Source organism: Mustela lutreola, chromosome 2 (genome assembly GCF_030435805.1).
Source record: "Mustela lutreola isolate mMusLut2 chromosome 2, mMusLut2.pri, whole genome shotgun sequence".
NCBI classification, from domain to species: Eukaryota; Metazoa; Chordata; class Mammalia; order Carnivora; family Mustelidae; genus Mustela; species Mustela lutreola.
Window position 1 is genome coordinate 176,769,545 of NC_081291.1, and position 13,265 is coordinate 176,782,809.

Here is a 13,265-nt window from a genome sequence, read left to right on the forward strand (position 1 = left end):
AGTTGCGCAGATGCTCTTTCCCTTCTGCAAAGTAACATGAGAGGTCAGCTGGTGAAAGAAAAACTGTCTGCTTAACAAAAAATCATACACAAGCTGGTGATACTTTATTATACAGAGAAGTTGGCAAAGGATAGCTCCATTTCTGTCAAAGAATCTCCACCAAAAATTTCTAGTGATTCATGGGGTGATCCAGTTAACATAATAAAACAATAGCTGATATTTACTGAGTCCTTGCAATATTCCAGAGCTACTAAATGAGATGCAAATCCCACCATAAAAACTGGAATTTTCATTAGGACCCAGACTTAGAAAAGGCCGAGCTTCAAAGATTCAGACTTGCATAGACTGAGGACTCCCATTTCCAGAAGTTCAAAAACCTCCTTTCTTATCTAAATGAGAGAAAAGGAAAAAAAAAAAAGAAAAAGAAAAGGTTAAGATCAAGAAAAGATGGTCTTGGTGAATAAATTCAACCAACTGGACTTCCTAATATTTGTGTAGCTGTTATAGCCAGCATCAGGGGGGGTAAAAATCTTAACCTGTGTTTTATTCAGAATTGAAATATTTACTTAAGTAAAGGAAGAGGTACTTAATAAAACATCCATTTCATTAAAGGGCCCTTTTGTAACCATTCAAAATAAAATCTCATAAAAAAATCTTATATAGGGGCGCCTGAGTGACTCAGTGGGTTGGGCCTCTGCCTTCAGCTCAGATCATGATCTCAGGGTCCTGGGATGGAGCCCCACATCGGGCTCTCTGTTCAGCAGGGAGCCTGCTTCCTCCTCCCTCTGCCTATCTGCCTACTTGTGATCTCTCTGTCAAATAAATAAATAAAATCTTAAAAAAAAAATCTTATACAAAGGTTTTCAGAATACCCAAAGTATGGTGAGATCGCACACATATTTCAATATAGAATAGCAGATAATGATGACATCAACATAATACAAATAACTGGGTGACAAGGTTTTTTCTTTGGCACAATTCCTCCTTATCATTAAATTTAGAAAACTTTCAGTGGATTACTCAGGTTTCACATTATAACTGAAATAATCAGATATAGACTTAAGTTCCTAACATCAAATTTGCGAACTGGTTTTAAAAAACCAGTCACAGGGTACCTGGGTGGCTCAGTGGGTTAAAGCCTCTGCCTTCAGCTCAGGTTATGATCTCAGGGTCCTGGGATCGAGCCCCGAATCGGGCTCTCTGCTCAGCAGGGAGCCTGCTTCTCCCCACCTCTCTGTCTGCCTCTCTGTCTACTTGTGATCTCTGCCTGTCAAATAAATAAATAAAATCTTCAAAAAATAAAAAATCAACATTAAAATAAAAAACCAGTCAGTTCAGGGCATAGGTGTGTGTGTGTGCGTGTGCGCACACATATTTGTGTATGTGTGTAGGAAACTGAAAAAATTGTCTTTTAACCTGTACAGATTTCTGAAGTAACTCACTGATCAATCATGATCAGGTTGGTCATTCTGGGGATATAGTTTTAAGTGATAAGTTAATTTATTCAGCATGTTTGGAGGATTAGTTCCAAATCTCTTTGATAGTCGCTGCCATGATTAATTAGGTTGATGACTGGCAGCCATTTTTATTATTGGATAAATCTTTTTCTCTCTCCAACAGATGCCTTTTTTTTTCTTAAAGACTTTATTTATTTGATAGACAGAGTTCACAAGTAGGCAAGAGGCAGGCAGAGAGAGAAGAGGCGGGAAGCAGGCTCCCTGCCAAGCAGAGAGCCCAATGAGGCACTCAATCCCAGGACCCTGGGATCATGACCTGAGCAGAAGGCAAAGGCTTAACCCACTGAGCCACCCAGGCGCCTCTGTAACAGATACTTCTAAACATTGGGCTAGATTGAAAAATTGTCCCATGATACACAGTAGGTGGCAAGTCAATCTTTCACATTTTGGTGATAATGGATTACTTTTATTTATTTATTTTTAAGATTTTATTTATTTGACAGAGAGAGAGAGAGATCACAAGTAGGGAGAGAAGCAGGTAGAGAGAGAGGGGGAAACAGGCTCCTCACTGAGCAGAGAGCCTGATGTGGGCCTTGATCCCAGGACCCTGAGATCATGACCTGAGCTGAAGGCAGAGGCTTTAACCCACTGCACCCAGATGCCCCTGGATTACTTTTATAATATAGAATGAGCTAATGCTGTGGCCACAAAGGCACTTAATCAGTTTTTTTTTTTTTTTAAGATTTTATTTATTTATTTGACAGACAGAGATCACAAGTAGGTAGAGATGCAGGTGGGGAGAGAGGAGGAAGCAGGCTCCCTGCCAAGCAGAGAGCCCAGTGTGGGGCTCGATCCCAGGACCCTGGGACCATGACCTAAGCCAAAGGCAGAGGCTTTAACCCACTGAGCCACCTAGGCGCCCCAGCACTTAATCAGTTTTAATACACCGAGACATCAAAGTAATTTCCCCACTAAAACAAAAACAAAATAGCACTCTCTATTAAGTGAGTTTTGGGGCATGGGAGATGCAGGCCACAAGGCAAGTTTGTGCCTCTACTCCCTCACACATTTTTAAGGATGAAAGACAAAGATGACTATGTCTCTCTAAAGCAAAACACACAAAAATGTGCCAAGTCCTCCAGATCTTCCTGTTTCTCAAAGGTACAATATAGATGTGGTCCCCAGTGGGGCAGAGGCCCCTGGTCATATAAAGAAGAAACAAAGCTGATTCCTATAAAACAAAGGGAAAGGATACAGTTAGGTTTAAGCGGGTGAGATAGACTCTGTAATTGCAGTTACTTCAGAGTTAAAAGATAGAATTCATTTCAATGGCCAGAATGTGCTTGCTCCCCATGTCAAAGATTTTATTACTATGTCTGAACTCAAGTTCAAGTTGAAGAAAAAAAGATTAAAAACAATTGCTGGTTACACAGTACCTCGGGAATGTCCATCATTCTCCTCAACTTCTGATCTCTCCAGTTCCAGTCAAAAACGAGAAACTTTAAGGGGTTCAAATTAAGGCCACCTGAAAGAAACATAGAGAGAGTTGCTACAGCAAACACCTCATGACATAAGCTTATTCAAATGACTTTTTAGTCTCCTGGTTGCTTTTTGCCTCATTTGCTGTCCTCTCCCCCAGCAACTAATCTCTGCACACTGAAGGAGGTGGCCCTGGCTGATAGAAAACAAATACAGCACTCAGATTGCTTTCCTTACAATCTTATCACTGTTTCTGAGGGAAGCAGAGAAGCTGCTAAGCTTGTCAATTGCTCAAGTGCAGGCCAAGAAACAATCCCAAACCTCCATTTCAGGAAGCCCCAGAGGGTGAAGTCTCATTCCTGACAGGAATTTGGTAAGATGGATCCTGCAGCCTGGGTAGTGGCCTTTCAGAGGAGTTGAGTCCAATGCAGTGTGAATGACTGTGAGGAGGCGAATGGACAGAAGGATGAGGGTGGGGTTCAGGGGTTAATTTTAGACAGAAAAGGAAGTAAATATGAATAGGCTTTATTCAAAGTCTGTGATCATTTGAGAAGACTAGTAAACCACTTAAGGACTCCATTTCTACTATCTTCCTCTGTATCTAGAGATAATTACCGAATGAGGGCTGGAGGAGACCTCAGAGTCTGTCCCTCAGAGGTCTCAGAGTTTGGCACAGTTTTTCCCACTCCCCATGTTCTTTCCATTGCCCCAAGCTGTTTCATGTTACATGTGGAAACATAACTGAAGCCTTCCTTTACTCTGCAGCGCTTCCCCCTCAACTCTTCTCTGTGATTATTTCAATATTTCCCCTTCTGCTCCAAAGACTTTTCTTCTTATAATTCCTCTTACTAATTTAAATATTTTATTTATTTACTTATTTGAGAGAGCGAGAACACACAGGGACCTGAGTGGTGGGGAGGGGCACAGGCAGAGAGAGACTCTCAGGCAGTCTCTGCACTGAGTGTTCCCTGACCTGCTTCAGTCCTACCACCCTGAGATCATGACCTGAGCTGAAATTAAAAATTGGATGCTTAACTGACTGAGTCATCCAGGTGCCCCCATAATGCCTCTTATTTAAAATTCTCTCTGTGAGGTACTCAGTGGAGACTGAGTCTGGGATCAAGCCCCATATCAGGCTCCCTGCTCAGTGGGGAATCGGCTTCTTCCTCTGCCCTCCACCCCACTCTCTTGATTTCTCTTACTCTCTCTCTCTCTCAAATAAACAAATAAAATCTTTTTTTTTTTTTTTTTTTTTTTTTTTAAATATTTTATTCATTCACCTGACAGAGAGAAAGATCACAAATAGGCAGAGAGACAGACAGAGAGAGAGATGAGGAGAAGCAGGCTTCCTGCTGAGCAGAGAGCCCGATGCGGGACTCGATCCCAGGCCCCTGGGATCATGACCTGAGCCGAAGGCAGAGGCCTAACCCACTGAGCCACCCAGGCGCCCCTAAACAAATAAAATCTTAAAAAAATAAAATTCTCTCTGCAAAATTAAAAATGATAACTTGAGGGGCACCTGGGTGGCTCAGTGGGTTAAAGCCTCTGCCTTTGCCTCAGGTCATGATCCCAGGTCCTGGGATTGAGCCCCACATCGGGCTAGCTGCCTAGCAGGGAGCCTGCTTCCTCCTCTCTCTCTGCCTGCTTCTCTTGTGATCCCTGTCTGTCATATAAATAAATAAAATCTTAAAAAAAAAAAAAGATAACTTGAGAAGGACAATGGATTGGTAGTCTTCCCTTAAAAATAACTTACTATTGGTGGGAGAACACACAGATATAGCCTTTCAGGAAGGCACTTGAGCATTATATAATTGGAGCTTTAAAATGCTTACTATTTGGGGCGCCTGGGTGGTTCAGTGGGTTAAAGCCTCTGCCTTCGGCTCCGGTCATAATCTCAGGGTCCTGGGATCGAGCCCTACATCAGGCTCTCTGCTCAGTGGGGAGCCTGCTTCCTCCTCTCTCTCTCTGCCTGCCTCTCTGCCTACTTGTGATCTCTATCAAATAAATAAATAAAATTTTTAAAATAAAATAAAATAAAATAAAATAAAATAAAATAAAATGCTTACTAGTTGCTAAAATATTTTTCTTTCTATGACAAATCTCAGTAAATACATAAGAAACATAAGGGCGCCTGGGTGGCTCAGTGGGTTAAAGCCTCTGCCTTCAGTTCAGGTCATGATCCCGGGGTCCTGGGATCCAGTCCCATATCAGGCTCTCTGCTCAGCGGGGAGCCTCCTTCCCCTGCTCTCTCTGCTTGCCTCACTGCCTACTTGTGATCTCTGTCTGTCAAATAAATAAATAAAATCTTAAAAAAAAGATACATAAATATAGTTAGTGGAGCACTAGGCTAGCTCAATCGGTAGAGTATATAACTCTTAATCTTAGGGTTGTAAGTTCGAGCCCTACACTAGGTGTAGAGATTACTTTAGAATCAAAATCTTAAAAAAAAAACAACCAAAACTTATATAGTAATTGCGAAGATTATCATTGCAGTATTATTTATAATAGCAAAAAATTATAAATAATCCAGGTATCCTACCATTACACACACACACACACACACACACACACACACACACTTGGGATAAATATCCAAAATATATAAAAAACTCCTGCAAATCAGTGGCCAAAAAAACCAAACAATCTGATTTAAAAATAGACAGAGGAAATGAATATAGTTATTTTTGCAATGAAGACATCCAAATGGCCAACAGGTACATGAAAAGATGCTCAGCATCACTAATCATCAGGGAAATGTAATTTAAAACCACAATGAAATATTACATCACACCTGCTAGGATAACTATTACCAAAAAAAACCCCACAAGAAATAATATGTGCTGAAGAGGATGTGGAGAAAAGGGACCTGTTGTGTACTGTTGGTAAGAATGTAAATTGGTGTAGCCACTATGGAAAACAGTATGGAAGAACTCTCAAGAAATGGAAAATAGAATTACCATATGATCCAGCAATTCCACTTCTGGGATTATACCCAAAGGAAGTAAACTCACTATCTCAAAAAGATATATATACCCCTGTCACTGCAGCATTATTTATAACAGCCAAGACATGGAAGCAGCCCTCAGTGTCCATCAACAAAAGAATGAAAAAAGAAAAGGTTACACACACACACACACAATATTGTTCAGTCATAAAAGAGAAGGAAATCTTGTCATTTGTGATAATAGGGATGAATCTTGGGGGCATTATGCTAAATGAAATCAGTCAAACAGTCATGCAAATACTGCATGATTTCACTTAAATGTAGAATCTAAAAAACCTAACTCATAGATACAGAGAACACATTGGTGGTTGTCAAAGGTGGGGAGGTGGTGGTTTGGGGAAAATGGGAGAAGGTGGTCAAAAGGTAAAAACTTCTAGTAGTAAGGTAAATAAGTTCTGGGGATGTAATGTGCAGCACAGTGAGTGTAGTTAATACTTTACCCTACATATGAAAGGTGCTAAGAGAATAGATCTTAAGAATTCTTGTCACAAGAAAAAAAATTATAACTATTTGAGGTGATTGATGTTAACTAAATTTATAGTGGTAATCATTTCACTATATATGTATAAAGTCATATTGTACATACTGGAGTAATACAAGTTTATATGTCAATTATGTCTCACTAAAACTATAAAAAACAGTAGAATATTATGTAGAATATTATGCAGCCATTAAAAACAAAAAAAATTAAAACTATTTCATGGCAAAGAAAGTCCTCATAAGATATTTTAAGTGGAGGGGTGCCTGGGTGACTCAGTTTGTTAAGTGTCTGCCTTCGGCTCAGGTCATGATCCCAGGGTTCTAGGACTGAACCCCACATCCGGCTCCCTGCTCAGCCGGGAGCCTGCTTCTCCCTTTTCTTCTGCCACTCCCCCTGCCTATGCTCTCTTGTTCTCTCTCTGTCAAGTAAATAAAATCTTAAAAAAAGAAAAAGAGTTGAAAAATGTAAGTGGAAAAGACAAGTTATAAAATTATTACATATTGTTTGATTTCCACTTATAAAAATATATAAATACATAGAAAAAAAGACTAAAGGAAATATATTCAATATTAACTCAAAGTGATTTATTTTCTTTTCTATACCTTTTTGCATTGTTGAAAAGCTCTTATTGTTAGAAAATCTCCTTCATTATTAAATTAAAACAATATACTTCTGTCTATAACTGTACAGACCCCAATGTCATGGGATATCTTTGGAAGTCTGGAATCTTTCCTTAATATATCAAATATATATAAACATCTTAAGTCATAAACAGCTACATAGAATGAGTTATGTGACATTTGCTCAGCTTTGTTAGATTCCCAGTTTCTAGAGGGCTAGAATTGTTCTCCCCCCGCCTTTTCTTAAGATTTTTTTTTTTATTTATTTGAGGGAGAAAGACAGAGACAGAAGTATGAGTGGGGGAGGGAGGGGCAGAGGGAGAGGGAGAAGCAGACTCCTTGCTGAGCAGAAAGAATCAACAGCTCCTTAAATGATTTTTCCACTTCTTAAATAAAATAAGCTTTCACAGTGAGACCTCACAACTCTATGGAAATCAAATTTCAACAATAGGTAGAGCTTTGTTTCTCTCTTTCCCTTTCTCTCTTTTTAAATATGGAGAAGAATAACTCTTTTGCATGGGGCCTTGGTGACACACAAGAAACCACCTCGATTCTAGAGAGAGGTGAGGTGAATCTCTGGCTAAGAGCTGTGGGAGAAGCAGGGTTTACCCCTGGGCTCTCCTGCTGGCCAGCCAAACTCTCCCAACTCTATGTCTCACAAATATGCTATGCGTACTTCTCATCTGTTCCTTCACTTCAATGTCCTCCCATGTCCATAAGGCAAAAACTCAAACTTTTCAGCTTAGTGTTTAAGACCCTCCTTCCACACTGACTCTTTCCAACCGAATCACCAGCTACGAAAGTCCTTGAAGTTTCCAACCAAGAAAGTTGGTTTCTTTAATAAAAATAAAAACTAACATTTGATTTCTTAGGGTGTGAAACTCATTGTGTCAAACTCTTTATTGGCATTTTATTATCATACTAATCCTTTGAGGAAGATATTACCACCACCTCTGTCATTTGAATACAGAAATAGATTTAGAGAGGTTAAGTAACTTGCCAAGGTCACGGGGCTGGACTTGGGATTTGACTCTGGACTGAATTCATAATAGGGACTTGTAACCTCAACCCTGTATCTCAGTCAGGTGTATCTGCCTGCCCTCTTCTGACTCAGCAGTTCTCCCATTCCTGATTGCTTTTTCTCACATCTCTGTACTTCAAAGATCCTATTTTAATCCTTCTTACACTTTAAAGATCAGTTAAAGATCCTTTCCTCTCTAAAGCCTTCCACACAGATTCAGCCTCCATAACAATGTATTTTAACTCCTATAGGACTTGGAAGTGCTCATTTGGCCCTTGGCATTTACTGCCTCATGTCCTCAGTCTCCATCTATGCACATTTATTTCTTCAAGGATCAGAAGCTCCTTGAGGGGGAGAAGCTCTGGAACTAGAAAGCCTAGACTGAGAAACTGTGGGAAAGCCACTTCACCCTTCAGAGCTTCAGGGTTTTCTAAGAAATAAAAATGCTAGCCTCCACGGGTGCCATGAATATTTAATGAGACACCTAAGAGTATTTAGCGTAGACCAGTGCAAGTATGAACTAAAAAAAAATGTTTCCATTCCTTGTCTGGAGCTGCTAAGTTTGTTACGTCTTTGTAATTGCACAGCCTTTTTAATATAGTGGGTTCATTTAACCCTGGATGGCTTTCATCTGGAAAGAAACATAAGTATTTTAAGCTTTTGTTTGCTTCTTGGCAAATGCCCATCTTTATATTGGGTCATTACATTGATGAACCCATTTCTGTTATCTATCTATCTATCTATCTATCTATGAATAGCTCCAGTCACAAAACAAAGTTCTATTACTATATTAAGTAAATAATTTGGAAATGAGTATTGAAAAGAAATCTTCAATCAGTCTGGCAGGTAAAACAGGTAATAAGATCATCAGCACATTAACAAGTTTTAGGCTATTCACTTTAAGAAAGCTAACAAATTATAAAAACCTACTGGTGGACGCCGTCTGGAATACTTTCTGGGCAAAGTACTAAAAGAGAAATGCATTTGGGAGAAATATTCTAGAATACTTATATTTCATCCATAGAAACTGCATTTTTGTTTCAACATGTTTTATATGAAAACTTCAACTGAAATGGCAGTCTTGGGAACCAAGATTCAATTAATTAAGAGGGATATACTAACTCATCCAGCTCTACAAATTCTAGAGGTTGCAGATTGGTGGAATGAATTGTGGATCCACTAACCTGCTTAAAGCAAGTGGAGTTTGAATATATTTAGGTGGGCACATGTACCACAGTTCACCACAAGCCTTACTATTAATCCCTATTGCACCTGCTGGCTAGATTTACTGACAAAAGACTGTTTCCAACTCCCAGATGAACACAGAAATCTGGTTTCACTGCATCACAAATGTGGTTTCCTAAACTCACATGGGTTAAAAGGGAAAGTCCCAGTTCTGAGTAAGCATATCAGTGCCTCTTTTCATACCTTGTTTAACGAGTTCTTTAATTCTCCCCGGGGTTCCTACGCCCAGGTGTACCACACGCTTCTCCAGCAACTTTACCTGCTCTTGGACCTATTTATTTCAAGATGAAGGAGATGAAAGGCAAGAAGAGTCATTAGAAAGGGCAATCATAGGCATTTCATCCAAAAGCTAAAGAAGTAAAAAAGCAAATAGGACTACTCTTGTTTAGTCCCAACTTCCAGTGCAAAGAAAGTTAATTAACATCAAGATAGAAAAGCATCACTCTCTAAAACTGGCAAATCTTCAGAGAACCCAGGGGTCAAACCTCAGCTTCTGTGCAGGAATCTTGGAGCACAGAGGAGTAGCGACTTTTGTTGGGGGAGGTGGGCATGCAAAGGCAGGGGATGTAAAGAATACAACAGTTGTTAAGTATGTTACATAAGAAGGCACCAAAGAAAACGCCTGCTAAGGAGTTAAGAAAAAGCTAGGAGCAGCCCTTAAGGATAACTTACAATACCTATCAGGAACCATAGGCCCTTACTTACCTTAATGTGTTTTGCAAATAATTTCATAACTTTGCTGTCTCCTCTAAATGCTGTCATTGACCTAATTAAAAAAAAAAAGATTAATGCCTAAGAAAACTTACTCATTGCCGGCTTAAGTATTATGTCTTGCCTTAAAGAGAATATATGTGTTTAAGTATGTAACTATGAGCATATGCATATGTAAATATACACCGATACAAAACACTGAGATTTTCAGGTTGGCCCATGGATGGAAGGAAAGTGAGGGATCCTTTTATTCAGGCATATATCTGGGTTGGCTTCTACTTTTCATACACAAGGTTAACTTTACTTAGGTTTCCTTGATAACTGAAACTTATGGATCTGCCCTTCATTTGTAATATAGAATTCCCATATTTCAGGTACCTGGCAGAGAACTCATTTTTAAATTCTGCAGTATAGTTCTCATACAAAATTTGGTTGCAAGAAGTATCTTGGAGCAGTGATGTCAGCCTATGCTCTGTGGAGCCCAAAGGCATCTACAAAAGTTTGTATGTGACTGCCACGGGTGGGTTGCTGGGAATGAGCTGACAGGGAGGAGAAGGCTTATGTCTTGCAATCAGAGGAATCCCCCACTTTTATCTACTTAGCAGAGTGAGCTTTTCTGCAAAATTTTATATGTGTTAATGCTCCTGGCATCAACAGGTATAAAAGAACAATCAATCCTTTAGTTGCTGTTTGGGAATAGAACATGAGAATATGCTTGGAAATATTATTGTTTTTTATATATATTATTATGTTTTGAGAAATGTAGGAATATATGAATTTGTAAGACTGTAGGAATATATGAATTTGCAAGATAGTAAAGAATAGGTATTCTTATAAAAGTTAGAATTATTCACCATTAGTTTTTATGAATAGGGCTTGTTGTGCGAGCTCAGAAATCTCTTTTTGCAAATCACCTAACCTTGAAGTAGATCATAATATTACCAAAGACACAGAACACAGAATTGGTAAATGAAGTGTGACAACACAGGGCTTTTATGCCCTTCAGAATGGTATTTATGTACAGTAAAAGCCCAAATCAATGTGACAGCTTGTTTTTAAGAGGCCATCTCCAGGCCAACCCCTTTGCCATTAATGTTTGAATCTGAAATGAACTCTGTGGTTGTAGTTTTTAAAACACTGAAAAGTCAATGTGAACTACTATGACTTCAGAACCAGAAAGTATAGCTGCCCAGAAACAGATGGAGTCTTGAAGATCAATTGTGTTTGGAGCAGAAATAGTTGCAAGAAACACTTTTATTTCACTGAGAGTCAGTGTGATACAATTTAATGTGTGTGCCTCGTGGGGAAAGGAGAGTTTGAAGAACTTAACCACTTTTATAAATTTGTAAGATTAGTTCATTTAGAAAAATACATGCAAGTAACTATTGAAAGTCTACATTTGCACCTTAATTTATTTTCTCCAGGACCTGAACTTTCCTTTGTTTTGTCTCCTGTCAAAGCCGGTACAAAGCCTGGCCCTGGAATAGGGCTAGCTAGTTCCAGTAAATCCCAATTTACTCTGATGGCCCTTCTCTGAAAAATCAATGTTAACACTGATCCCTTGGAAGCCTTTTTGTTTTTTCTACAAAAACTACAGTAAATGAAAAGGTATGTGAAAGCACCTAGTAAAGCACTGACAAATTATCTTTAAAACATAATTTTTATATTTAAAATCGGTCCATTTGGAATTTACTTTGGTATGAGAAGTGAGATAGGGATCCAACTTTACTTTTCCAGATGGCTACCCAGTTGTTCCAACACCATTTATTAAATAATCCATCTTTCCCGTCTGCTTTGTCACTTTTGCCATATGCTCCGTTTTCACATGCATATAGGCCTATTTCTGAACTTCCAATTCTGTTCCACTGGTCTGATCTGTCATACGTATGCCAGTTCCATACTGTTTGAATTAGGGAGACTTGGTAACATATCTATTGGTAATCTGGTAGATACTATAGGTATAGTATCCACTCACTAATGTTCTTCCTCAGAATTTCCCCATGTATTTTTCTTCTGTATTTTCTCTTATGAACTTAGAACTATAGCTTATCTTTAACTTTTGAACTTAGCTTATTGAGTTAGAAAACCAGTTCTACCGAAGTTTCACTGGGAATCTGTGAAATTTATAGATTTTTCTAGGTAAAACAGGCATCTTTGCAACAGTGACTTTTTTTTTAAATTTAAAGATTTTATTTATTTATTTGACACACACAGAGAGAGAACGAGCAAGTATAAGCAGGGACAGCGGCAGAGGGAGAGAGAGAAGTAGAAGCTGAGCAGGGAGCCCAAGGCAGGACTCAATCCTAGGACTCTGGGATCATTACCTGAGCCAAAGGCAGATGCTTAACCAACTGAGCCACCCAGGCATCCCTACACTGATTCTTCCTATTTAGCAATATTGTATGCCCTTTTGTTTAAGATCTTTTGAGTTGTGGGGCACCTGGGCGGCTCAGAGGGTTAAGCTTCCGACTCTTGATTTCAGCTCAGGTCACCATCTCAGGGTGGTGAAATGGAGCCCCACATCAGGCTCTGTGCTGGGCATGGAGTCTGCTTAAGATTCTCTCTCTTCTTCTCCCTCTGCCTCTCCCTGCCCCCACCACCTCTTAAAAAAAGATCTGAGTTGCTTATGTAATATTTTCTTTATATGGGTTTTGGTAGGTTTATTACTTGGTAGTCTATTTTTTCTTGTTATTATTTTAAATTAGATCTTTTCTTCCATTATTTTTTCCAACTCATCATTGCTTATATTATTTCTTGGCTTTTATTCTTGGCCTCTAGAGTGGCAGAACATGTGTTCTCCACACAAAAGCCAAAGTGATCCTTTAGATTGATTATTCAGATCACGTGACTCTTCTGCTCAAAAATCTTCCAATAGCATTATATCTCAGGACCTTTTATATTTTCTGTCCACTCTGTCTGGAATGTTCTTCTTCTAGATATCTACATGGCATTCTCCTTCACTTTGTTTATATCTCTGCTCAAATGTCATTCTCCTTAGAAAAGCTTACTGTGACAACCCTTTTAAAAGTAGCCCTCCAACCCCATCCTTCCTTTTGCCATGCTTTATTTTTTCTTATGTAATTTAATATTACCTGACATCATATTGTGTATTTATTTGTTTATTGTCTGTCTCCCTCACCAGAAGGTAAGTTCCATGAAAGAAGGGATTCTGTCTATTTTGCTCATTGTTACATTTCCAACATATAGAACATATCAACTTGACACATCTCAGTTACTCAGAAAACAT

General features: G+C 39.0%; 1 protein-coding gene across 5 annotated transcripts in view; it reads right to left on the reverse strand.

The window, feature by feature from the left end:
* Positions 1–82: 82 nt before the first annotated feature.
* Positions 83–13,265, reverse strand: part of CMSS1 (cms1 ribosomal small subunit homolog) — a 383,625-nt gene continuing 370,442 nt past the window's right edge. For all 5 annotated transcript variants that reach the window (XM_059164361.1, XM_059164362.1, XM_059164364.1 and 2 more), the window contains 4 exons: positions 10,013–10,073; positions 9,491–9,578; positions 2,894–2,982; positions 83–389 (listed from right to left, as the gene is read on the reverse strand). In XM_059164361.1, the coding sequence (XP_059020344.1) occupies positions 306–389; positions 2,894–2,982; positions 9,491–9,578; positions 10,013–10,073 (322 nt within the window). In that variant the 3' untranslated portion in view covers positions 83–305. The remainder of the gene's footprint in view (positions 390–2,893; positions 2,983–9,490; positions 9,579–10,012; positions 10,074–13,265) is intronic.